At 35.5% G+C, this 26,397-nt stretch overlaps 5 protein-coding genes and 1 long non-coding RNA gene across 8 annotated transcripts in view; 3 read left to right on the top strand and 3 right to left on the bottom strand.

Annotated features, from left to right (window-relative positions):
* LOC145059495 (two-pore potassium channel 1-like) overlaps positions 1 to 7,078 on the bottom strand; it is a 30,074-nt gene extending 22,996 nt beyond the window's left edge. Inside the window, exons 1-3 of the mRNA XM_079007342.1 lie at positions 7,049 to 7,078; positions 6,933 to 6,971; positions 6,298 to 6,822 (exon numbers count right to left, since the gene is read on the bottom strand). Coding sequence (XP_078863468.1) covers positions 6,298 to 6,822; positions 6,933 to 6,971; positions 7,049 to 7,078 — 594 coding nt within the window. The remainder of the gene's footprint in view (positions 1 to 6,297; positions 6,823 to 6,932; positions 6,972 to 7,048) is intronic.
* Positions 7,079 to 9,923: 2,845 nt separating this feature from the next.
* On the top strand, positions 9,924 to 10,671 carry LOC145059496 (zinc finger BED domain-containing protein DAYSLEEPER-like). The gene is made up of 2 exons (XM_079007343.1): positions 9,924 to 10,530; positions 10,607 to 10,671. The coding sequence occupies exons 1-2, from the start codon at positions 9,924 to 9,926 to the stop codon at positions 10,669 to 10,671; spliced, it is 672 nt and encodes a 223-aa protein (XP_078863469.1).
* A 1,189-nt stretch (positions 10,672 to 11,860) lies between these two features.
* LOC145058609 (glutathione S-transferase T1-like) lies at positions 11,861 to 13,668 on the top strand. 2 transcript variants are annotated; one of them, XM_079006490.1, is made up of 7 exons: positions 11,861 to 12,010; positions 12,364 to 12,437; positions 12,505 to 12,565; positions 12,710 to 12,763; positions 12,898 to 12,977; positions 13,071 to 13,279; positions 13,382 to 13,668. In XM_079006490.1, exons 1-7 carry the CDS (start codon positions 11,946 to 11,948, stop codon positions 13,571 to 13,573), a joined length of 735 nt encoding a protein of 244 aa, XP_078862616.1. In that variant the 5' UTR covers positions 11,861 to 11,945; the 3' UTR covers positions 13,574 to 13,668. The 2 variants fall into 2 exon arrangements, with proteins under 2 accessions (XP_078862616.1, XP_078862617.1); XM_079006491.1 differs by having other exon boundaries at positions 11,864 to 12,010; positions 12,373 to 12,437.
* A 674-nt stretch (positions 13,669 to 14,342) lies between these two features.
* On the bottom strand, positions 14,343 to 16,122 carry LOC145058608 (two-pore potassium channel 1-like). 2 transcript variants are annotated; one of them, XM_079006489.1, is made up of 3 exons: positions 15,938 to 16,122; positions 14,795 to 15,789; positions 14,343 to 14,716 (listed from the first exon to the last, which is right to left on the bottom strand). In XM_079006489.1, the coding sequence occupies exons 2-3, from the start codon at positions 15,691 to 15,693 to the stop codon at positions 14,569 to 14,571; spliced, it is 1,047 nt and encodes a 348-aa protein (XP_078862615.1). In that variant the 5' UTR covers positions 15,694 to 15,789; positions 15,938 to 16,122; the 3' UTR covers positions 14,343 to 14,568. The 2 variants fall into 2 exon arrangements, with proteins under 2 accessions (XP_078862615.1, XP_078862614.1); XM_079006488.1 differs by having other exon boundaries at positions 14,795 to 15,700; positions 15,938 to 16,121.
* A 1,829-nt stretch (positions 16,123 to 17,951) lies between these two features.
* Positions 17,952 to 21,521, bottom strand: HMA5 (heavy metal atpase 5). Its single transcript, XM_079006487.1, has 4 exons — positions 21,138 to 21,521; positions 19,246 to 20,889; positions 19,038 to 19,160; positions 17,952 to 18,963 (listed from the first exon to the last, which is right to left on the bottom strand). Exons 1-4 carry the CDS (start codon positions 21,444 to 21,446, stop codon positions 18,067 to 18,069), a joined length of 2,973 nt encoding a protein of 990 aa, XP_078862613.1. The 5' UTR covers positions 21,447 to 21,521; the 3' UTR covers positions 17,952 to 18,066.
* A 363-nt stretch (positions 21,522 to 21,884) lies between these two features.
* Positions 21,885 to 26,177, top strand: LOC145058222 (uncharacterized). Its single transcript, XR_013686274.1, has 3 exons — positions 21,885 to 22,154; positions 25,458 to 25,603; positions 25,736 to 26,177. It is a non-coding gene; the product is annotated as an uncharacterized LOC145058222 (long non-coding RNA).
* The last annotated feature ends 220 nt before the right edge of the window (positions 26,178 to 26,397 follow it).

Genomic DNA, 26,397 nt, shown 5'->3' on the forward strand with positions numbered 1-26,397 from the left:
CATAATAATCATACAATCATAACATTTATGCTCCCACTATCATGATGATTATTATAAACATAACACTTATGCTCCCACTAGCTTTGACATGTATTCAAAAACCAGCTTAACTTCCAGAAAAACAATACTTATTGAATTTCTTAAGTTCATGTTTCTAATACCTAATGCTTTGATAATCCTTTATCTAAGCTTATACACCTTTGCCTTAGATAGCTCATATGTGTGTCTAAACGATTCAGACCTCACAATTCGAATCATGGAAAGGGATACCGTAACCATAATCGAGTTCGAGAATACAATTTTCACAATCACTATCCTTTTTAAAATCTCTCTTAGTGAAAGCATTTCCTCACAGTCATTTTCATGAAGGAGGGAATCTTATGAAACTTAGATTTTAATGGTGTATGTGTTCCTATCCATGTGAATTTTTCAAAACCAAAGTTTACGACAAATTCAAACTCATATGGACCGAACTTTCTTAATCTTGATTTCTTGCCTTATGGTAACACAGCTGCCCACCATGTCTTCCAAGTAGTTAAGCAGCTCACCTTTTCCTATCAATGTACTTTTCATTGATCAAGGTCCTTGCCTTTTATGCATTCAAGTGAGTACTCATAGAACTCACATGCATAATTAACTTAATTGGAACGGCACAGAAACAAAATAGTGTCAACACGATAGGTTGTAAACCTCAACTCGTGTGCTAGTGATGATCGATAAGGTTTATTTTGATTTGTTCTTGAAACCTTTCAAGACCATTAAGACTCCCACTGACTCCTTGACATATAAGATTCTCTTGTCAATAAACATTTCTTGACAAACAAATATTCAAGAGTTAGTGTAGTTTTTATCAAAACACTTCATAAATTGGTCCTAGTTGGTCTTTGTCTTATCCTAGACATCACAACTTCCCACATTTGATGAATGTTATAAACCTTTCTAAGACTTGTCACTTAATGTCACAATCTTAACTCTAAGACTTGTTTTGGAACAAAGTGTGATTGACTTCTTGATTTAACCATTTCTTCAATACTTGATTCCTCTTCTCAGACATACAATTGTACTAAGACTCACTTAGAGGATCAATTGAGATATGGTTCTTAATCATTAAGACCTATCATAAAGCATAAAAGGTACTCTCCCTTCTTCTTAGAATGGAGAAACTTTTATCTTTCTGCCTACTTGATTCTTCTTATTCGTTCTGCTATTGATTTAAACTTTTTCAATCAATTCAGAATTACACTTAATCTTATAAGTATAATCATATTTACTAAACCTTTTGTAAATCATGACGAATATCTTTGTTACTCTTATGGTGGACTTGATCAACACGCAACTTTGTGTACTCGATCTCCTAGTCCTTCACTTGACACTTTGTCAATGAATTAGTCCAATTTCCAAATATGAAATTTCTCATTCATCGTGCAACCATGTTGCATGATTCCAAGTTTCTGTCCAATTGAAACTTGGGCGATGAGAAACTCTCCTTATTTGGTAAATTTTCGACATTTCCATAATTAAGAATCAAATCCATTATTGCTAATAATAGAAACATCCTAACATCAATTTTTCACACACGCCATTGCAAGGATATAAAATCAAAATTTATTTTATTGCGGAAAAAATTTGTCCTTACAATGCAATTCTTTGAAAAACTATGCTAATACATCTTTCTTGGCAATCTAATTCTAACTCTAAGTAGTAGCTCAAGAATCTAATCTTCAAGTAATGCGATCGAAATCCATTCCTTCACGGTTAGATTCTGTTCACTTCTTCCCTTAAGCTTCCTTTCTTTTCTTCGATCCTACAAAACATCAATTGTAATCTTATCACATTATGTATTAAGAATCTAGAATAGAAGCTTAAAAGAGTTAGTCAACGGATTTTACCTAAAGCAGAGCCATACGTTTTGACTCTCCCATCTCTTAGATCTCTTAGGTAAATAGGACAGCTTCGTCTCCAATGCCCCTTCTCTTGGCAATAAAAGCAAATTGACTCTTTTGGAACAGGACATGGAACTACTTCAGACATTGCCTATCTCTTATGATCAAACTTTTCGATCATAGCATGTCTTTCGTTTCCATTGTCTATATCCATAGAGGTCTTGAAGGCAGATTCACCAATCAACTTTGCTTTTCTATTGCGCCAAGCCATTGTTGATTCAGCGGCAATAAGCATATAGGTGAGATCTATAAGGGTCACGTCGCAGTTCATCATATAGTACTCTCTTACGAACTCACTATATGAGTTAGGAAGTGACTGAAGAACCCAATCAACAGCCATCTCCTCACAGACAACGGATCCCAACATTCTTAACCTATCAATGTGTGACTTCATCTCTAGGACGTGTGCACGCACTGACTTTCCTTCTTTATGTTTGCTTGCCAAAAGGGCTTGAGTGAGCTTGAACTTTTCATGCCTTCGAACTTGTGGGTTAGGGAGAATAATTGGAGGAGGTGGAGGAAGAGAAGTATGATCTCTTGTTCCTCGATCGAATCGTGGAATATCATCTTCATGCGGAATGCTTGTTCCACGGGATTTAGGAAGACCATAGTTGTCATACTTTGACATCTATAAAACGGGAGAAAACAAATTCAAGTTAGTTGATTGATTGAGTCCTTAATAAATCACCCAAATGAGATATTAAGGCTAGGACCCAACACAATACGCTACAACCTAGAAAAGGGATGCCATAATCTAGTTGCAGAATATTTGAAGGTAAGTGAATGACGATTCACTAATTTCCACCACGAAAAACGAAAAACAAATTTGAGTTTTAAATCTATGAAAACTCCTAGATCCTTTGAGATTCATTGAACATTTCAATGGCATGTTTAAATCTCGATATGCCCCTCTTGTTTGTGACTGGCGTGCCGAGGATCACAAAGCGGGTGTGAATAACCATGCAAACTTACATGGTGCCCTCACATGTTACAGTCACCTATTCGATGTGCCGGTAAACCACACACGCTCCACCGAACTATGACAAACATTGAGTCACCCTTTGCTACCTTTGCTTAGAACCATTTAGTGTGCCGATAAACCACACACGCTCCACTAACGTCTTCGCAAGGGCACAAAGTGTAATTTCATGGAATTGCATCAATTCACTTTTGCCTAAAGTAACTAAGATTGGGAATTTGTAAAACATTTAGTTACTTTCGTACTTCATTTACTTATAATGGAAGGTTTTGTCCTATCCTACCCGTTCGGCTAACGACCCTCCACTAGTCAAGAGTGCGGTGGGTAAGAGTGGATACCCATTCAATCGCCATTTTATAGGCAATTTCCTTAAACACCCCTTATAGACCAGCTTTGTGAATGAGGCCTACTAACGGTAAGACTGACTTTTACTCATACATATATATATTGTTAGACTTTTAATGTTATATATAGTATAGGGTGTATTTTACACTTTTAAAATACTAGGTGGTCAAATTTAACAATTATACTTTTAATTCAATTAAATTGTAAACCAAAACTTTATGGATTTATTAAACCTCTTTTAATTATACACCTTAATTAACTAATAAAACCATAAGGGTGTGATTTGAACTTTTCAAAACAATATTAGGGTTTTAGAATTTAACATTCCTAAATTAAACCTTTTTAATCAACTTTTAAATTCCAAAACTTGAGGGCAAGTTTTGAAACATTTCAAGACATTAGGTTTAGAATTTAAATATACATAAAAATTAAACTTTTAATCAAAATTTAAATTCCAAAACTTGAGGACAAGTTTTGAAACCTTTTCAAAACATTAGGGTTTCAACTATTTAAATTTCAAAACTAAACTTTTTGAGTTTAAATTTAAACTATAAAACCTAAAGGGGAAAAATTGAAACTTTTCATATCACAAGGATCAAATAACAAATAATATAAATTAAACAATTAATTTTGTCATTATCTATATTTGACCTAATTTCAATTTCTTGCCAAATAAGTTACACAATTAATACAAATAATTAACTTTAATCATATAAGGAAGTAAATATTTTATTAATTGATAAATATCTTCAATTAGATCAAGAATATACTCATATATATCATAAAATCGGATTTATATTGATCTAATATGACAAAGGCAAGTATCTCAAAGATAAACAGCAAGAAATCCCGATATATGCTCTTTCTGACGCTTGGACTCGCCAAGTACCCCAATGGACTCGCCGAGTCGAGCCTACTCACCGAGTCCACTATGGGACTCGCCGAGTTCATCAGGCAGATTCACAAAAATAGAATTTTTCAACTTGAACAAACATACAAGGCATCAATACACGAGAAACCAATCAAGGCTCTGATACCACTGATGGGTTTTGGTCATAAGAACATCCTACGTGCTCACACAAACCCTAATGCTTAGATCTAGGTTTCTCTATTGTACATGCAAGTTATCCAAGACTATAAACCCTAATTCTAGCATACAATTAATCATATTAACATAAGAATGGGTTTAAGATATTACCTTGATTGTTATGTAGCAATAACAATCGCAATTCCTTCTTGTAATGACTTTAGAAAGCTTAGAGTCACAAATGTCACTCCTCTAATGGTTCACAAACACCAAGAGCAAGAGGATGAAGAGTAGAAGAGAAGGAGGCTGCCCAAAACGTGTGGAAACCCTAGAAGAAAGCTTGTCCACGTTTTTGGGGCATAAGGTCTCTATATATAGTGAGGCTATTAGGGTTATCTAACAAGGAAACCCTAATTTGGATGCTTAAGCCCTAAGCAACCCATGGACTCCTTTCCTTAAAGGCCTTGGACGATTTCTAATGGGTTTCCCCATAGAATTAGTCCACTCCTTAATATAAGGCAATCCATAGCCCAAATTGTAATTATCTTATAATTACAATTCCAGTCCCTTAAGTTTAATTAATCTCTTTTAGTCACAAATTTAATTCTTATTAATTCTTGACTGATATTAATTAAACAATATGATTTCTCCTTTAATATATTATTCTCATAATATATTAATAAATCATATTTAATCCTTTCTCTCCATAATTCATCCTATCAAGTTGCTTTGGTGAAGGCAACCCAAAAGGACCATGCACCATCGGGTCAAGTACATACCAAAATAGTTATGGACTTAGACACTAATCCAACAAGATCTGGGTAGGCTCTCCCGTTTCCTTGGTCTAGAACTAGAATATTCTAGCGATGGAATATTGTTGCATCAAAAGAAATATGCTACTGATGTTGTACACAAGTTTGGTATGCTGAACAACAAACCAGCGCCAACACCTATGGATTCTGGTACAAAGGTGTACGCTCATTTGGGTAAGTATGTAGAAGACCCAACCACATACAGGAAAATGGTGGGAAGCTTAATTTACTTGACTCTCACTCGCCCTGATATCTCCTTTGTTGTTGGAGTCTTGAGTCGTTACATGCAAAATCCCAAACAACCTCACCTTAATGTCATTCGTAGAGTGCTCTGTTATGTAAAGGGAAGTGTGGGGAAAGGAGTTCTGTTTAAGAGGGAGTCGAACCCAAAACTGATGGGTTTTTGTGATACTAATTACGCTAGATATTTAGACGGAAGACGATCAACCCCCAGATATGTGTTCAAGTACGGATCAAGCCCAGTTACATGGCTAAGTAAACTGCAACCAACTGTGTCGTTGTCAACAACAGAAGCTGAGTATAGGGCTGCTGCAGTGGCTGCACAAGAATGTGTATGGTTAGTTTTACTTTTGGGGGAGATGAATCAAGAAACGAGCTACAAAGTTCAACTGATGTACGACAATCAATCAGCTATAAAACTATTTGAAAACCCGGTGTTCCATGCCCGCACAAAGCACATAGAAGTTCATTATCATTTCATACGAGAAAAGGTTTTGAAGGGCAAAATAGATATGAAATGGATCGACACAGAAGGTCAAATTGCAGATGTGCTCACGAAGAATTTGTCTCAGGTAAAGATGGTGAAGTTTTGTAAAAGCATTGGTCTAACTCAAGTGAATGATGAGAGGGAGTATTAAAGTCCATCTTGTCACATGAGTGTGCAAATCCATTTTCTTATTTTGTTGTTTAGTCCACATGTTTATTTACTTGGTCATTTTAGTGAGTAGTGGTCTCCTTATTTAGTGGCAGTAAAGTAGTGGTATGTTAGTTAAGTTTTCTTTGGGTTATTTAGTCACTAGCATTCCCTTTATTTTAGTATGCAGTCAAGTTGTAAGCACTTTGGTTTTCTTTATTTTCCCTTGAATATCAAAAAACGGCACTTGCCATAAATTGTCTATGTGTAGTTTCATTAGTCTGCTCTTGAATTCTGGTCATCTTGTTTTTACATACAACCCCATCATCATCAAGATCAGCTGCTTCAAGATCAGCAGTTGTTGTTCTTCTTGTAAGAACCCATTTCACCAATGACGTCTGTCTAGTTTCAGTATACAACTCAGCAAAAGCAAATAACAATTGAGCTAAACATATGGTACTCATCAAGATCCAAAATATAGCAAAAACGCATCCATATGCTGTTGAAAAACTCTTATCTCCATATCCTAAAGTTGTAATGGTGGAACAAACACAGTAAAGCACATTGACAAACTCCATTGTCTCAACTGTGGTTAAAAAGATTGTCCCGGAAGCTATGAGGACGATAAGCAAGATGGACAAGATTAGACATCTGTATCTCACTATGTTGGTTTCCATTTCTTTTAGGGTTTCCAATGCTCCAGCTTTTTTACGCAAATGAAATACTTTCACTAGCAAGATTTCTTGATTTTCAACCAAACTGTCAGCGGCTTTACTGAGAATGATTCCGACAAGTGCCATTTCAGTGAATACAAAAGCACAAGCAAAAGCACTAGCAAGATTTCATTGTTACGATTGTTTTGCTTCACCATCAGACACCATTGTAGTGCTTCAAACATTTTTATGTCAATTGATTCCTTTGGAACTCAAATGACTTAACATATTAAGGAAACATTCGATTCTTCACCATGTTGTTCGGTGTTGGATTGTTCCTGTTGAAAGGAAATTGATAATAACACATTCATATTGTTTAAACAAAAAAACAAATTTATATATTCATCATATGTACCTGCTCTTGATTATTGGGAGGAGGCTCCATTTGTACCTTGAAATAGTTGTTTGATTGTTGTTGAAACTAACACCTTTTGTATCGAATTTGTTAATTATATAAATAAAAACTGCAATTCATGTGTACCTGATCTTGATTATTGTGAGGATGATGCATTTCAATCTCACACAAAAACAAAACAAAACAAAACCCAAAAAAAAGAAAAAAACCAAGGAGAATGATGTACAAATGAAATCAATTTAAAATTATATCTTGTTTATTTAGTTAGCCTAGAAACATAGGATTAGGGATGTCAAAAAGTCCTGTGGGACCCCGATCCCGTGGGGCCCCGAACCCGTATGAGGGTTAGTTGATTAAAAAATTTGGGGACGGGGGCGGGGACGGGGGTAAAGTTAACCCCGTTTTGATTTCGGGGGCGGGGGCGGGGGTGGGTAGTCCCGTCCCGAATACCCTGTGGGGTCCCCGTTAATATGTTATATATATATATATATATATATATATATATATATATATATATATATATATATATATATATATATATATTAATTACATATTTACATAGATATTGACTATTTGACTTACTGTATTTACTGTTTTGTAGTTGTCAATCCATTTAGGGTAAATCACGTAAATCATGTAATGACGCTTCAATTTCTTTTCTTTGTTGATCGATCCTTCAGAGTGGCCAGTTCCCGCTTCTGAGTTCAGACTTCGTCACTCTGCCTCCCGTTCTCTCGAGACTCCAAGCGACCGTGGACCTTCAATCGTTCATCATCACTTCAGTGCTTCACCTTCACGTCTTCGTCGGTCGTCGTAAGCCCACCAGTCGTCGCCGACTCTTTAGCCGTCGACTCCTTAGCCATCGATCCCTTCATCAGCGCGTCCTTAGCGTGCAATTTATTTCTCGTCTCACTCAAGTCAGGTTCGTATAACATCGTATATCATCTTCTGATCTTGTCTTATCAGTTCATCTCATCAATTGTTATTTACTTCAGTAGACATGAAACATCGGTTCTTTGTGATTGAACACAACATCTTCTGAAAATTTATTATTTTAAAATTAGTTGCTCGATATATGATTCATATGTTCACCAGATCATCTATTTCATTGAATATAAACATTACTTTCTTTTAAATTCTTGAAATTTGTTGGTGTTAGTATGGTCCTGATCATCTTTTTAATTTAAATGCAGTTAATTTGTTAGTATTAGTGTGTTCCTGTAATTTGTTCTTGAACTTTGTTAGTGTTAGTGTAAGTAGTGGTTAATTTGTTAATGTTTAATTATGTGTTAGTATGTTCCAGTAATCTGTTCATTTTTCTCATTCAAATACAATTAATTTATTAGTGTTATTGTGTTCCTATAATATGTTCTTGAAGTTTGTTGGTTTTAGTGTTAGTTGTGTTTAATTTGTTGAATGTTTTCTGATGTTGTGAAATCAATTCCAGGATTCAAATATCATGTCTTTAGCTGATCAAACTCAACCACATGATTCAAATACGTTTCATGGTACTGCTAACGCTACTGATCAGGCTGCAGAAAATGATAAAAAAAGAAAACTAAGATCCCCAGTATGGGCTCATTACGAATTGAAAAAAATTAAAGAAATCGAAAAGGCAGTTTGCATTTATTGCAAAAAGGCGTTAACTTACAATAGCAACACCGGAACAAAAGGTTTGTTGGGTCACCAAAACACATGTAAAGCAGGGAAATATCAAAAAAGAATTGACGATTTTCAAAGCCGTTTAGTTGGAAAAAAGTCTAAGATAGACGAAAGTGAGGGATCGGTATTAGCAACCCATTGTTTTAATTATGAGGATTGACGAATGGATCTTGCTAGGATGATAGCACATCATGACTACCCACTCCGTATTGTTGAACATGAAGGCTTTAGAGTTTTTTGTCAAGGGCTTCAACCATTATTTAAGTCTATTTGTAGAAACACGGCTAGGAGTGACGTCTTGAAATTGTACGATGAAGAAAAGGAAAAGCTAATGCAATTCTTGGGGAGTATTCAAGGTCGTATTGCAATAACTACCGATATGTGGACTTGCAACAACCAAAGAAAAGGATACATGACCGTGACGTCCCATTTCATTGATGATTCATGGAAATTGCAAAGTCGGCTTTTGAGGTAATTACTAATTTATAGCTATATATGCTTAATATAATATGTTTTCATTATTAAATTGAATTTATTTTGCTGATTGGTAGGTTTATATATGTGTCGTGTCCTCACACTGCAGAGAAGCTATCAGAGGTGTTGTTAGATTGTTTGATGGAATGGAATTTAGATAGAAAATTATCAACTTTAACTGTTGATAATTGTTCAACAAATGATTGCATGATTGAACTGATGATAGAAAAAATGCCTTCTGATGGGTTGATTTTAGGTCGAGAGTTGTTCCATATGCGATGTGCGGCGCATATTTTAAACTTAATTGTGAGAAGTGGGTTGGATTCCTTTAAGGGGATTGAGAAAGTTCGTGAGAGTGTTTCTTTTTGGACAGCAACACCAAAAAGAATGGAGACATTTGAACAAAATGCAAAACAATCAGGTGTTATTTGTGGAAAAAAATCGCCCTTGACTGCAAAACACGTTGGAATTCTACATACTTGATGCTTGCTACTGCCGTGAAATACAAAAAAGTCTTCTCCAGGTTAAAAAATCGTGAGCCCCAATATAAGAGCTTACCTAATGAAAGTGATTGGGATTTGGCTAATGAACTTTGCGACAGACTGAAGATCTTTTATAGTGTTACAGAATTGTTTTTGGGAACAAAATATCCTACCACTAACATTTTTTCCCTAAAATTTGCGAAATAAAGTTAGCTTTAAAGAAATGGGATGACTCCAAGTTCATTGAAGTTAGTACAATGGCATCAAGTATGGTTACAAAATTTGATAAGTATTGGGAAGACAGTTATGGGGTGATGTCTATGGCTACTATCTTGGATCCTAGGTTTAAGATGAAAATCCTAGAGTACTTTTTCCCTCTTATCTATGGAGATGATAAAGCAAAAGTTCATCTATTGAATGTGAAAACAATTTGTGAGGGTATATATCAACAATATGATTCAAGATGTGTAAGCCAAACAAGCAATGATGATAGTGTCCCCACTTCTAGTACTCAAAATGCAACTTCCAGTGTTGAGACAGAATCGTTAGATGCTTTTTTTTCATGGAATTCTTCTAGTAGTGTTTTTTGTGGAAAAACAGAGCTAAAATTGTATTTAGAAGAAAAAACTTTACCGAAGAGTCATGATTTTGATATTTTAGGTTGGTGGAAGCTAAATGCTATTAAATATCCTACTTTGAGTGTGATTGCAAGAGACATATTGGCTATTCCCATCTCTACCGTTGCTTCAGAGTCTTCCTTTTCTACTAGTGGTAGAATTGTTGGCCCACATCGTAGTAAACTTCTTCCAAAAACAATTGAAGCTATCATATGCACCCAAAATTGGTTATCTGGCGGGAAAAAAGGTATGCATTTTGTTGTTATTTGTTGTTTGTTATATCATTTCCATATTAATTGTTGCTTACTATAACATTTTTATAGGTAGTCTTGTGGATGGTGGCGATGACTTAAATGTTGATGAAGATGAAGAGAAAGATGGAAAGTAGAATGATTTTGTGTTATAGTAATCATTGATGTTTCTTTGAATTTATCATAATCGTACATTAGTTTTTGGTTTGTAACTTTGGATTTATTGAGCTTTTTTTGGAACTTTAATCAGTCGAGTCGATAGATTTGGATATATTGTGGTTTTTGGAACTTTATCGTAATCATTCTTGTTTCTTTGATTTTTTTTGGTTTGTAAGTTGTAACTTTGAATTTATAGTGTTTTTTTTTTCGGGGGCGGGGAAACGAGGGTGGGGACGGGGGTAAACAAGGAATTCGGGGGCGGGGGCGGGGATGACAATGCTAAAAATTTCGGGGGCGGGGGTGGGGGATGTACTCCCCGTCCCGTTTGCCCCCGTTGACATCCCTACATGGGATTTGATTAGGAATAATATCTTATTTATTTAATGAATTATTTTTGAATTATTTGGTCTAAAATGATCCCTACATGTATGATTGATTCTGGACCAATCATTTTAATTATTTTAAAAAGGTAATTAATGTATATTAAATGCTGAAGATGTAATTAATACCTATTATATATTTAATATGTAATATGCATTAATTACTTTCTTAAAATAACCAAAATGATTGGTCCATAATCAATCATACATGCACACAATAGATAGTGAAAACAAAATAACATATATATATATATATATATATATATATATATATATATATATATATATATATATATATATATATATATATATATATAACCCTACAATCAAAGCCGATTTTGAGGATTTAAATATTCTCAAATGTCCGGGACAAACCAGATAAAAAGGTCCTTGTTAATTAATTACCAAAGAGTCCCTAAATCACAAACCATAAAAAAACTCTGCCAGTATTGAAGCACATAAACCTATGCGTGTTAATTAATTAACAACCATGTTCCCTAGTTTTAATTGCTATCCGCAATAGGAATCAGTACAGCACCAAATCTGCAAGTTTTATTTTTCATTTCTTGTCGATTAAAATGTTTACTCACAAACTGAGGCAAATCTTACTAAAAATAATATTTTTTTCATTAATAAGTAATAAGAGTCTCTGTATCCATTTCTTGAAGAATGAGTCCCACGTTCCAAAGCTGACTCATTGGTGTCGTGCCACATAAGACATCAAAGATCTTCCACTACTGTTGAACATTTTAATTGCAACTGGATCCATGCATATTAATTATTAAATCGGCTTCGACTTCGATAAATGAAGCTCCAAACATTTGATTTGATCTGTGCATGCGCCATTGATTCTGAGAAAGAGAGAAACTAACATGGCGTTGAAAGTATATGGTCATCGAATTTCTGAACCATCTCGTGCTGTTATCATCTTCTGCAAGTAAGTAATTTATTTTCTTTCCTCTTAATTTCTGCTAATTACGTACTATTTCCATGAAATTCCCTTTCTGAAGCACTTAATAGATTGAGGCAACCATTCCTTTTAAGATGAATCAACCATGTTGGGTTATATTTCTGAAATTGCCGCTATAGTTTCACTGACATTTATACTAGAAAAAAAAAAACCTTTTTTGTATCAATTTGCGCAATTTCAGTTACCTTTTTAACTCGGCTTTTTGAAAATTATTGGTCGTATAAGACTTTGCTTCGTTAGTTTCAGTCATTTCTTATAACTTTACTTGTATATCTGCAAATATCATTTATATAATAATCATTTTTGGGCTTTATTTGAAGGATAAACAGGATAGATTTTGAGGAAATTCAAGTAGAGGTCTTGAAAGGCCAGCAATTCTCCAAAGAATATGGAGGTTTGTCTTTGTAACAACATAAGTGATTATTTAAAAACCTGACAAAACTATCTTGTTTTGTATGTAGCAATAACTCCCATGCGCCAAATTCCAGCAATAGTTGATGGACATTTGAAGTTGATTGAAAGGTTGTCTTTGCATCTCATGATATATATATATATATATATATATATATATATATATATATATATATATATATATATATATATATATATTCAACTCCTCAATATCTATCTATGGATTCGTTTGTTTTAAGTTTTGTGATTTTGTAGTCATGCGATTCTTATCCACTTATGTTGTTCATTTCCTGGAGTGGCTAGCCACTGGTGAGTATGTTTTTAATGTTTTCTTCTTAATTAAACTACGAATATATATATATATATATATATATATATATATATATATATATATATATATATATATATATAAGCTTATTTAATTTAATTTCATGCATGAATAGGTATCCTGGTGATCCACAAAAAAGAGCTAAGATCCATTCCATTTTAGATTGGCATCATTCCCATTTACGTCGTGGTGCAGGTGATACGTACTATATATTTTTATAATTAATAATAATAATTGTAGGAAATTAATTAAGAAGACAAGATTTTTAATCATAATTTGGTTCGCCAGCTGGACTTGTATACACCACCATCCTGGCACCTTTAAATGAGCTCCGTTCGTTCCTTCAGATAGTGATTCAAGCTGAAGAGATACTCCTGAGATCTTTGTCTGAATTAGAAAATGTTTGGTTAAAATTAGGAGATGGAAGCTTTTTGGGTGGAAGCTCTCAACCATCAATTGCGGATCTCAGTTTATCATGTGAAGTCATGCAACTTGAGGTATATAATTAATCTTATTATTATAAGTTAATGTTACAAAAAGCTTTATTAATTATGTTATGTTGTTAACTGTGTAAGTAACTAAATAGTTTTTGTGTTTAGCTTTTGAGTGAGGAGGATTACCATCGTATATTAAGCCCTTACAAGAAAGTGAAAAAGTGGATTGAAGACGTAAGGAATGCGACTACACCTTATTTTGATGAAATTCATGAGTATCTCTTTGAATACCAAAAAAGAATTCGAGAGCAAATGGCAACACAATCAGGGAAAAATAAAGTGAGGGCCAAGATGTGACATCACTTAACCTTTATTCCTTCAATAAAAAATTTCAAGATTATGTAACCATCATTAAAATTTAATTAGCTAGATTAATTATTATTAAGCGCAAACACACACATCTTAGATTCTTTAGCTACTTGGTAGATAAATGAATGATTAAAAAAACTATGACTAGAAAGGTTTTATTTATAGCCTTTTAAAGAGGATTTTAATTAATATCTTAAAAATCCTAAAATAAATAATCACATATCACATAGAATTAATAAACTTGGAAATCAAGTAATCAACTCCCGAAAAAGATTCCAATAATGGAATTCGGATTATACTCCAACAACTAAAAAGATACAATTTTAATCGATTTATACCTTGCTATATAAATTTTGAAGAACAATATCTCTCATTCACACTAACTCCCATTTTGGAGTATTATATTTATATATCAAAATGAAGCTATCATGCATGTAGCAGCGCATAAAACCATAAATCATCTACCAATAAGGACTAGAACTACATTGTCTTTTAATGTTCTTTTGCCTCATATGAATCTCACTGATATACCCATTATGATTAATTGATAATCTATTGGTGATTCGAATGAGATTACAATGATGAAATCTATTCCAAGACAATGTTAGAATTTTCAAACCGTTTATAAGTAGCCTAACAAATGTGCATTAATTGTGTCCAACATGTAACATATGAATTGATGATCTATTGGGATAAAAACGAGTGAAAATAAAAGCCAAAACAGATGACTTTAGTTAACCATAAAAATTCAAACTGCTTTGTGTAAAAGATCAAACATTTAAGATTTACATAGAATCAAAACATGTCCAAACAACCTTGTATATTCCTTTTTACAAATTTCCAAAGAAAATGCAAGATCTTACTTGCTTTTTACAACATTTATAGAAGAAACAAATATGTTTACAATTTTTGGCTCCAAAAATACATGAAATTGAAACAAGGTGAGTAGGAGTTTCATGATTCCTTTTTAAACTTGTTCATCTTTATGATTGGGCAAGATAAATATCAGAAGCGGACAAAGTCCCAGAGTCATCCACATCAAGACTCTTGAACTCTTCCAAAATAACCAAAACGTCTTCTTGAGTAATTTTTCCCATTTCTTTCAACTTAAAAATCGCAAATTCAGCAGCCCTACAATTTTTTCCAAAATAAACTCAATGAACAAGTTATAAAAAAAAAACAGAATCATTAGATGAAATTAGAACATACCCTACAACACCATCATCATCAAGATCAGCTGCTTCAAGATCAGCAGCTGTTGTTCTTCTTGTAAGAACCCATTTCACCAATGACCTCTGTCTAGTTTCAGTATACAACTCAGCAAAAGCAAACAACAATTGAGCTAAACATATGGTACTCATCAAGATCCAAAATATAGCAAAAACACGTCCATATATTGTTGAAAAGCTCTTATCTCCATATCCTAAAGTTGTAATGGTGGAACAAACACAGTAAAGCGCATCGACAAACTCCATTTTCTCAACTGTGGTTAAAAAGATTGTCCCGGAAGCTATGAGGACGATAAGCAAGATGGACAAGATTAGACATCTGTATCTCACTCTGTTGGTTTCCATTTCTCTTAGGGTCTCCAATGCTCCAGCTTTTTTACGCAGATGAAATGCTTTCACTAGCAAGATTTCTTGATTTTCAACCAAACTGTCAGCGGCTTTACTGAGAATGATTCCGACGAGTGCCATTCCGGTGAATACAAAAGCACAGGCGAGTAGTTTTGTGGTGGCACTGTTTGGAAGAAGGTCACCGTATCCGACGGTGGTCATTGTTACGATGCAGAAGTAGATCGAATCAAGAATGCCGTTTGTTTTATCTCCGGAAATCTGGTTTCTCAAGAGGTAAAAGCAGAGTGTGCTTATGCTTAGGTATATGAATAAGTAGATGGCTACCCTTGTGAGATGTGGGTTGAGTTGATCGAAGATGGATTTTGGGTTTTCTAAAAGGCGTTCGATTTTGGATCCTTGTGGAAGTTCGACCATGGGGGCGCTTCTGCAGCGTTTTAACTTTCTGCTTTTGGTTGAAGCAAAACAATCCGGCTGAGGTTTAGGTTCGTGTTCGAGTGTTAGAAATGGCTCGTTTTCACCATCGGAAGCCATTGTAGTGCTTCAAACAAGTAAGAAAAGGATAATCAAGACAAAGTTGTTGAGAATCAGTTAATTTTCCACCGGAAGACCGAAATTCAGCAGATGATACTACTTCAAGCATAAATCGAAAGTGGAGAGTAAAAAATCAAAGACGTTGAATTTACAGTGACATGAAATTCAGATCTATTCCAGTCCAGACTCCAGATGTAAGCCATGGAATTGGAATTCCGAAAAATCAAGGAATAGTGTAGCTAACCTGTTAATTGGAGACTGTGAACTGAATTTTGCTGACAGATTCCTGTAGAGATCGGAGTTGGTCAATTGCAGCAATGTTGGAACCAGGTATTGATGTTTGTCAATGGCGGATTTGGGGCAATACCGTGTTTCATATGAGCATTTGTCAAACTTTATGGCAAATTGTGTGTGAGTGTGTGCGTGGTGGGGGTGTGTATTAATTATTATTAAAAATGATAACGCAATCACAACAATAAAATGATAACATGACAAATAAACATTAACTTTGCTTTGTATCGTGTAACCTTGTCAGGGTTCATATTTTAATATATTTATCATTTATATAGGTAGATTGAATTTTTATAAACTATAATAATTTAAGTTTAAAAGTTAGGGAAAATGACTTGATAGGGTAAGATACTTTTTGAAATGTATACATTTAGTCCTTATTCATTTTTTCTTGTAAAATAAACCCTTATATTTTATTTTTTGTAACAATGCAATCCTTGTGACCGGCTATACCCGGTTTACCGGTTATATACGAATTTTCTTTTAGGGAAAATGAGTTGATAGGGTAATATACTTTTTGATTTGTACACATTTAGTCATTATTCTTATTTTCTATAAAATAAACCCTTATATTATATTAATATGTACACATTAGGTCCTTTTCATCGGATTTTACAGGTTTTGCTGATGTGGAAGCACAAGTGGCACCAAATAGCAATTAATTAGCTTAGTCACCGCAGGTAGGTGATCCTCCAGCTAGACCTGTCAATTTCAGACACGAAGACACGAATCTGTGAGAGACACGACACGACACGAATACACGACACAAATACATCTGAAAATTTGAGATAAAGCTTATTTCTCGTCGTGTAATCGTATCATGTCAAATTCGTGGCCGACACGTTTTCATGACACGAATACACGAATTGCCAGGCCTACCTCCAGCAACAAGAAAAGGGCAGCGACCCTTCTCTTTCTCGTGTCTCTTTCTTCCGGTCGAACAGCAACAGCCAAACACCCTTTACCTATTGTGTTTCTCTGATTTGTCTCTCTTTGCCTCCATTTTTGAGATATGTTTCCTGAAAAAGAAGAAAGAATCGACGAGAGGGCTACCAGAGCAGCTCCTCGCCGCCAACTACCGTCTCTACTCCCTCCTGCCTCCCCCTTCGACCTTCTTGTTTTTGCCATCATTCCTCCTTGCTACCAGTGATGTGTAGGAACACACAAATGAGTCATCGGAGATCGGGGTTCTCCCTCTTTTTCATGATGAATAAAAGTTGGAAAAATCTCGTTGTGGATATGTGGATGTCACCTGTCTATTTCATTTCAACAAAATAAAATAAATAGAAAATGACTTGATAAGGTAAGATACTTTTTGAAATGTACACATTTAATCCTTATTCTTTTTATTTTGTAAAATAAACTTTTCCACGTCAGCAAAACCTGTAGAATCTGGTGAAAATGACCTAATGTGTACATATTAATAAAGTATAAGGGTTTATTTTACAAGAAAAAAAAGAATAAGGACTAAATATATACATTTCAAAAAGTATCTTACCCTATCAAATCATTATCTCTAAAAGTTAAATCCACAATAATAATAATATAAGTAAGAAACTAAAAATAGAGTACTTGTCGAAATTCTTTTTTTATAGTTTTTTTTGGATGTTCTTTGAATGATAATAAATGCATGGACGAGTTTAAGTAGAGTGCAGGTGGGTTCCATGACCAGACCCATCTAATTTTCCTTTTAATTTTAATTTATTTCCCAGTTATACAAAAAAAAAATAAGAATTGGAAAAAATAAGAAAAAAAAAGTAAGTAATAGACTAAAGACAAGGATGTCGTATTTGGTCGACTCCAAAGTGGTGGAGGTTTAATTACAAACAGATGATGTCTTTTTCATAATTCCACATTATTAACTTTGTTGAGGAAATTATAGCAACTTGTGATAACCATATAAAAATGTTTTTAGTCACAATCTTATGGCGTCCCTAGAGTAAAGTTTGTTGCTATTTCATGTAACATATTTCAACTTGTAGTACTTGAATCAAACAATATACCACCCTTAAACAGATAAAACTATTTTTATCCTACATATATACATGTAAACAAAAACACGAAGATATTTACATTCAAAGTTCAAACAGTTGTTATTCCTTGAATCTCCAAAGTCTCAAGAATCCTAGGCCTTCTATAATTCCTCAACAACAAAGAGCAACAAACAACACTCACAGAAGACGCAGCCATAGCAGCTCCGGCAATCCACGGTGGCAATCGGAATCCTGTGAACGGAAACACAACTCCGGCCGCAATCGGAATCCCAAGAAGGTTATACCCCAAAGCCCAAATGTAATTCAACCGGATTCTAGTAAACGTTTTTCTCGAAAGATCAATCGCAGTGATCACATCTTCTAGATTACTTTTCATAAGAACAATATCAGCCGCTTCAATCGCTATATCCGTTCCAGCACCTATCGCCATTCCGACATCCGCAGCAACTAGAGCGGGGGAATCATTGATTCCGTCTCCCACCATCGCCACCACAAGTCCCGAACCTTGTAGCTCTTTCACTTTCTCTGCTTTGTCCTCCGGTTTGGCTTCGGCGGTTACATCGCTGATTCCGACTTCCCTTGCAATGGAATTGGCGGTTCCCCAGTTGTCTCCAGTGACCAATAGACTTTTGATTTTCATGGATTTGAGGATGGAGATGACTTCACGAGCACCGGGTTTTAACGGATCGGAAATGGCTAGAATTCCAGTGAGGTGGTTGTCTATGGAAACGAGGATTCCGGTCTGGGCTAACCCTTCGATTTCTGTTAGTATTTCTTGTGCGTCAATGGAAATAGGGATTCCGTTGTTTAAGATTAAGCTCTTGTTTCCAACTATTATTTGTTTGTTGTGGACAATGGCTTTCACACCATGTCCAGTTATGGATTCAAAGTTGTGTGCTTCTGCCCAAATTGGATTCTCTTCATCGTCTCTAAATTTTTTGGCATATTCTACAATTGCCTTGGCTAAAGGGTGTTCACTGTTCACCTGCAACAATTAACAAAAATATATAATTTTCCAAAAAAGGAAAAAATATTATCAACATTATATAGAAAAGGTACCTCAGCTGCAGCAATCAATTCATAGAACTCTCTAAGCACCATGTTCTTCAAGAGTCTTGTGTTAACAACCAGTGGCTTCCCAATTGTAAGAGTCCCAGTCTTATCAAACACAATACAATTCACCTGTGCATAATTTACTCCAAAACAATCAGAAAAAAGTTTGATTTTTTTTAAAATGTAAGTGTTAAAAAAAATAATAATAACTGACCTTATGTGCACTTTCTAACGCTTGCCCTCCTTTTATAAGAACACCTTGAGAAGCCCCAACTCCAGTCCCAACCATCACAGCTGTTGGAGTTGCCAACCCTAAAGCACATGGGCAAGCTATAACCATAACAGAGATTCCAAACTGTAAAGCAAGCTGAAAACTATCCATGGAGGATGGAATCCAAGATTCCGGATACCCATCAAACTTTCCAGCAACAAACCATGCAAGAAAAGTGGAAAAAGAAAGAAGAATTACGAGAGGAACAAAGAATTTGGAAATTCTATCAGCTAACTTTTGAACTGGAGCTTTTGCCATCTGTGCTGACTCAACAAGTTGAACTATTTGTGAAAGTGCACTTTCTGATCCGACACGTGTCGCTTTAATATACAAAACCCCATTTTCATTCACTGTCCCTCCAATAACTGTATCTCCTTTCCTTTTTCCAACAGGTCTTGCTTCACCTGTGATCATGCTCTCATTCACATGGCTTTGTCCCCATGTAACAAATCCATCTGAAGCTACTTTTGCACCAGGGATGATTTTGATCACATCGTGTCTTTGAATCAATCTGCTGTCTATCTCTTCTTCATTTACAACATTCCCTTCAGTGTCAAAAGTCAACAGTGTTGCTGTATCAGGAGTCAGGTCCATGAGCTTTGCAATTGCTTCAGATGTCTTTCCCTTTGCTTTAACTTCCAGATATTTTCCAAGTAGAATGAATGAGATTAACATTGCACTTGTTTCAAAGAAGTCGGTTGCTTCAAAATGTGGTGAAGCTGCAGCTCTTAATACAGAGTAGACTGAATAGAAGTAGGCTGCGTTTGTTCCCAATGCAATCAGAACATCCATATTCGCAGAACCATGGCGCAATGATTTGTAGGAACCTGTGTAGAATCTTCTACCAATGAAAAACTGAACAGGGGTGGATAATATCCATCTTAAAAGATGGCCTACAGTCATCATGTTGACAATCTTGGTGTCAAGTCCGTGTTTGAGTCCAGGGATGTACATGAACACCATGGAGGTTAGGAACACTGGAATTGTGAAAACCAAACTCCATTTGAAAGATTTGTAGTATTGATTGATTTCTTCTTGTCTATGAGAATCCCTTCCGTTTCCTTTAGGAAATATCTTCGCCTTGAATCCGGATCCTGTTGATTCGATTACCTGAATGAAGTTTCTAGGTCCTGTTAAATCTGGTTTGTAAGAGAGGGAACACTTTTTGAGATTGGTGTCAAATTCAATCTTTTCAACTCCAGGAAGTGCTTGAAGAGATTCTTGGATGATTCGCATGGAACCATCATTCCATGGTCCATCGATTTGTAAATGTATTTTGCTCACGTCTTCTCCTGTGCTAATCAATATGGCTTCGAATCCAGTGTCTTCTATGGTGTTTAAGAGATGGTCATGGCTTACAGTCATGGGATCATAGTGGATTTCGGCTTCTTCTGTTGCTAATGCAACTTGGGCTCTCTGTACTCCATGTACAGATCCCAGAGCAGACTCGACTGTACTTGAACAAGTTGTGCAAGTCATTCCTTTGATGAGGATTCGACATACTTGAGTCGATTTTTCATTTGTTTCCTCCATGATCAGTGCAGCTTCGAACCCTACATCTTCAATGGTTTCACGAATAGTCTCCTCCTATGAATAGCAAAAGGAGAAACAACCATAAACTTTTGGTAAAATGATGAATCAACCACTCGAAATCAAAAATATTGATATTCTTCATGAGACTAATACACTCTAATTCCATAGATCTGGAGTAAAATTGCAAATTAGTAGAAAAAGCAACGATCATCATCAGAATTCAGTAATTGAAGTCTGAGAAAAAGGCTAGCTAGGGTACAACTGATTGACTGTATCTAATTATCAGGAACGATGAAACTTACATTGACGAAGCTAGGGTAAAACATGACTTGAGCTCGATTATTCAACACATCAATAACAGCCTCCTTGATTCCCGGCAACCGCTTAACGGCCTTCTCCACCGATCCGGCACAAGCGGAACAGGTCATTCCGGTGACAGAAAACAAAGCCCTACGCTCCGATCTATCCATACTACTCTCCATATCTGCCGAAATCCCCTTTGGGTACTTTGGCATAGACGGATAGTGCGGCCGCGGTGACAATCCTCGAGAATAGCCATCACCGGCACCGGTGCCACGTATACACGCCAGTGATAAAAACTTGGTCGCCATTTTAAGCTTAATCTCTACTCAAAATTCGAAAATTTCTTCACCAACAACCATCATTCCTTTTGTGTAAAAGCAAATGAATATATAAGTCTGAAGAAATGAAAATGTAAACGGTGATTGCGTAATCGATGATCTATGTGGCATGCTAACGCCAACTACGTGGCCCCATATGCGCACTCTTTTTGCGCGGGTTTCATATGAATTTGACTTTATCTTTTCAGCTACGTATTTATATTTGCTTTTACGAATAAACCATAAAGTTATATATTACCTTTTTCCAAACCATTTAAAAAAAAAAAAATGACAAAACTTCAAAAATGGTCTATGTGTTTCACAAAATCTGAAGTTTGGTCCCTAATTTACAAAAACATCAAGGATAGTCTTGTGGTTTTAAAACACATCAAGGATAGTCTTGTGGTTTTAAAACTTTTAGGCCTCGTTTGTTTTTGACAAAAAGACTTTAGAGTGTTTGTTTTCTAGAGGACAAAAAAAACTCAAAAAAGACTTTTTCTTTTCGGGAAAGACCTAAATAATGCTTCTAATTGTAGAATACATTTATCGCCTCCATTGGCTCTTTTCCTTTCACGATTGCATCCTCGATCTCTGCACACCGGTCATACCTCCGGCGGACATCGGTCCTTGATCCGCCTTCAACGCTTCTTTCTCTGCCTCCGTCACTACACATTGCCGCCGCCGCCGGCGGGTCATCAGGTACAATATGTTTCGTCACTCTTCGTTCTCCTCTTTCGTTTCTCTTTTCTTATCTCCCTCTCAACTTGTATTATTACTTTAAACTCCATTAATGGTGAAATCCCATCTACCATTTTGTCAATTAAAAACCTTAATGTTGTTGATTTCTCGAATAAGTTCCTGATTATTTGTTTGATTTTGTTTTGTTTTCTACCGGATCTAATTAATTATGCTTTTTTTAAAATGTAATTTTCTTGTTGTTTACTGCTCTTATACCAAAAAAGCATAAGTTGTTTTCTGTTTGAACAAGTAATTTTTTTGTTTCTTCTTTGAAATCCCTTTGGCACCAAATCTGGCCATCAGGGGTATTGTTGTCCAAAATTTGTAGTGTCCAATCTGTAATTTAGATGTGAATCTACTCCTTCAGTTGAATCATAATGAATAATTGCTTTGAATTAAGATTTAGGAACTTCTTATTATTGTATGTGGGGTTTTTTCTTTTCATCAGCTACATCTGTACATGAAAATGTCACTGATTCAATTTTTCAAAGCAAGCTAGGATATTGCAAAACAAGATTTATGATTTATCATCTCACACAAGACGCATAAATCCATAAACAAGCATTAATTACTACAGGGCTAGTAATTTTTTGATACCCTTTTCTCATCTTTAAGCTCAACTTGTCTACTGTGCTCTCACTTCAAAGCACTTGGTTCTTCTTGAAACCAACATCAGAATCATTGATTCCAAACTCAATTTGTTGTTTACTTTTTTTTGTTAAGTACAATTTTACTTTGTTTTTTATCTCTCATGTTGCTGGTTGCCTTGAGATTTGAGTGGGTTGATCACATGTTATCTCAATTACATGCCCTTTCTTATTACTTTGCTGGTGTTTTCAAAACTCATGTCAAACATTGACCTTTTTGCCCTTGGTTTTATTTTGTGTTACAGGTGCCTACTGTTGCTTCTAGTGTCTTAGTTGTAGTATCATTTCTGGTTTTTGGTTTCTCCCTAGTGTAGTTTTGGTGTTTTGACGAATATGCCCTTTGATAAAATGACAAAAAAGATAACCCTTGGGTGTAACTCCCATGATGGCAATTAATGGCTACAAAAATAAAAACAAAATTTGGGTTTAAAAAAAAAAAAAAAAAAAAAAAAAAAAAAAAGACTTCACATATATTGGTAAACTTGGGTCATTTGAAAAAAGACATTAAAAACAAACAATCTTTTGTATAAAGACTTCTTGTATGAAGGCATAGAAAAATACTTTTGGTCCACATCTTCTGTCGCAGACACGGAAAAAGACTAAAGACATTTTACCACTTCCAAAACAAACACCACCTTAATGTTTAGTCCTTCTGCCTAACTCCGTCAGCTTTCTACCGTTAAGTGAGGGGCATTTTTTGTCATTTCAATACCCAGGGACCATTTATGAGGGTTTCTCTATTTAAAAAAAAAAAGAAAAAAATATAATTATTTAATTAAAGGGCCCCATCCTTTCTCTCTCTCTCTCTCTCTCTCTCTCTCTCTCTCTCTCTCTCTCTCTCTCTCTCTCTCTCTCTCTCTCTCTCATCTTCATTTTGTTCTCGTTCACATTGAAATGCATAAAAGCCAGACCACCATTAAAATGTAGAAAAAGGAACCCCATCGTCCATCTTCATCATCATCGTCTCCGACAGCCAAAAGGGCCACCATCATCAGTATTACTGTCACATATATGAGATTCGTTTTTCCTTCTCTTTATTCCCATCCCCATCGTCATCATCATCGTCTCCGACAGCCAAAAGGGCCACCATCGTCCCCGAAAGCCACCCTCGTCTTCAGCATCCACCATAGCCACTCAAATAACTTGTAACATAATGCTTGCTTCTACAATTTACAAGTGATGAACTTAATGAAAATCAAATAGAATCAAAACAAAACCAAACCAAATCAAAATTAAATTTGTTACCTTGTAATCAAAAATATACCAAACCCAAATCCAAAGCAACCATAGATTCCAAAATCAAAACCAAAGTCAAAATTCAAAATCAAACAGGAGGAACTGACCACTTGTCTACGAAATAGAAATCCAAATAAAATGTGGGATTTCTAAAACAGTCATCGATCTCTACAACATATCGATTTCATAAAATGATTTTTGACTTCAATACCTTGATTAACTTCATCGATGGTGGTGGTCACTCTGATTCACAATGGGTTGATGGTGGTCTTCATCGTTCAGGGACTTTTCTCGATGGAGATGTTGTAGTGACCTACGAGGAGAGGTGGTCTCAAGGAAGAAACAACAGAGTGGTGGGTTTTTATGCAAACGATGTGCATGACCGGTGGTGAAGAGGATTCCTCCAAGTACAAAGAAGTGAAAAAAAAGGTGATGAGGGCATTGGGCCCTATTTTGATCATCAAACAAACGTGAAGGGAAGGGGCAAGGCAGATCGGAGATAGAACAACAACAGGGGGCGTTTGGGTTGCTAAGAAGTCGACGATAAGCATAAGGAAGATGGGAGGGGATGCTACCCTCTTAACTGCCGGAAAACCCCACCTCTGATGGAGGTTTTCTCGATTAAAATTGAAGAGGAATAAGAAGAAGGGGGGGCAACAACAGCAAGTATCGGTGGTTGTTTAGCTTGCTTGTCATTGAGAAAGAATAAAGAAACATGGTTGGAACATAGGGTAGCAGTCTCCGTTTTCTGCTTGGGTTTTCCAACAGAGAAAAAGAGAGAGCGAGAGAGAGAGAGCGAGAGAGAGAGAGAGAGAGAGAGAGAGAGGGTGGGCCCTTTAATTAAATAATTATATTTTTTTCTTTTTTTTAAATAGAGAAAACCTCATCAATGGTCCCTAGGTATTGAAATGACGAAAATGTCCCTCACTTAACAGTAGAAGGCTGATGGAGTTAGGCTGAAGGACTAAACATTAAAAGTATTGAAACCACATGGACCATCCATGAGGTTTTTGTAAACTAGGGACCAAACTTCAGATTTTGTGAAACCACAGAGACCATTTTTGAAGTTTTGTCTTTAAAAAAAGAAAAAGTATTCAATGAGCATTTTCAAACCTAAGGCTTTTATAAGACAAGATTGCAAAAATGGTCCCTGTGGTATTCATTTTTTTGGGGTTTTAGTCCAAACCCCAATTTTTTTGGATTAGTGGTCCTTTTGGACTAGTTTGTATGTAAAAATGGTCCCTGTGAAAATTAAAATGACTAAATTGCCCTCTTGATATACTTTTTTATATTTATTCTATTTAATTTAATGTTTTATTAATAATAAAATGGGTCTCACTCTCTCTCTCTCCCTCTCTCTCTATCTCTCCCTCTCATCGAGCTCACTGGAAAAACAAGAAAATGAAGTAGCAGAAGCCGCCAGAGCAGCCCCTGCCACCATCGTCGCCACTGATGTGAACCATTGTCATCGTCAACTGTTGCTTCTGTCGGTCATCTCCGACCAGCCCCGTCACCTCTTGCGACCATGTATGTCCGATTTTCCCCCTCATTATTTTCGTTTTCCTTTTTGATCGATCAACAGTCTTGGATGAGGAAGAACTGGTCTCTGATTTTGACTATACATCCTCTGATGTCGTCTACTGTTGTTATTGTTGTTAGGCTACTTTGTGAGGACTCCGTTTTGCCTTCGTTATCTGTGCATAACCAAGATCTGATTTTTCCTTCGAATTCAAAGCTATAAGGGGTTTGTTGTTAAGAACCAGAAGTTGGTTTGCGGAGTTAAAGTATTATCCATGAGTAGTACCCAGTTAAAAATCTTGGATTTATCTAATCAATTTGATTAAGGCCTCCATCATTTTTGTTTTATGAACATAATTAATGTTTTGGGGTTGTAATCATGTTCTTTGGTTGGAGAAGATGAACATTTAGGGTCTTATTAGCAATGCAAATGGGCCACTAAGACTTAATGACATGTTAAAGCTGATAAAGCCCCATTGGGCATGTAATTGGATCACCAAGACCCAATAAACATGTTTGAATATATTGGGCCCAATTATCATTATATTGGGCCACAAAGACCCAATATCATATTTTACCCAAATCTTTGTTATTATTGCAAAAATGACACTTATAAAGATTTTAGGCTTTGTTTTCACTTCTTAAGCCTAAAGACTCTTATATATTTGAAGTATGTTGTTTATCATGTTGTGTATTTTGCATAGAGGACTAATGGTTATTAGTGAGGTGGCACCTTACTAAGTACTCTTGCATTATACATTTTTTTTACTCATTAGGCCGAGAATGGGCCTAAAGATATGAAG

Source organism: Lactuca serriola, chromosome 6 (assembly GCF_051521515.1).
Source record: "Lactuca serriola cultivar US96UC23 chromosome 6, Lser_US96UC23_V15, whole genome shotgun sequence".
Lineage (NCBI taxonomy): Eukaryota > Viridiplantae > Streptophyta > Magnoliopsida > Asterales > Asteraceae > Lactuca > Lactuca serriola.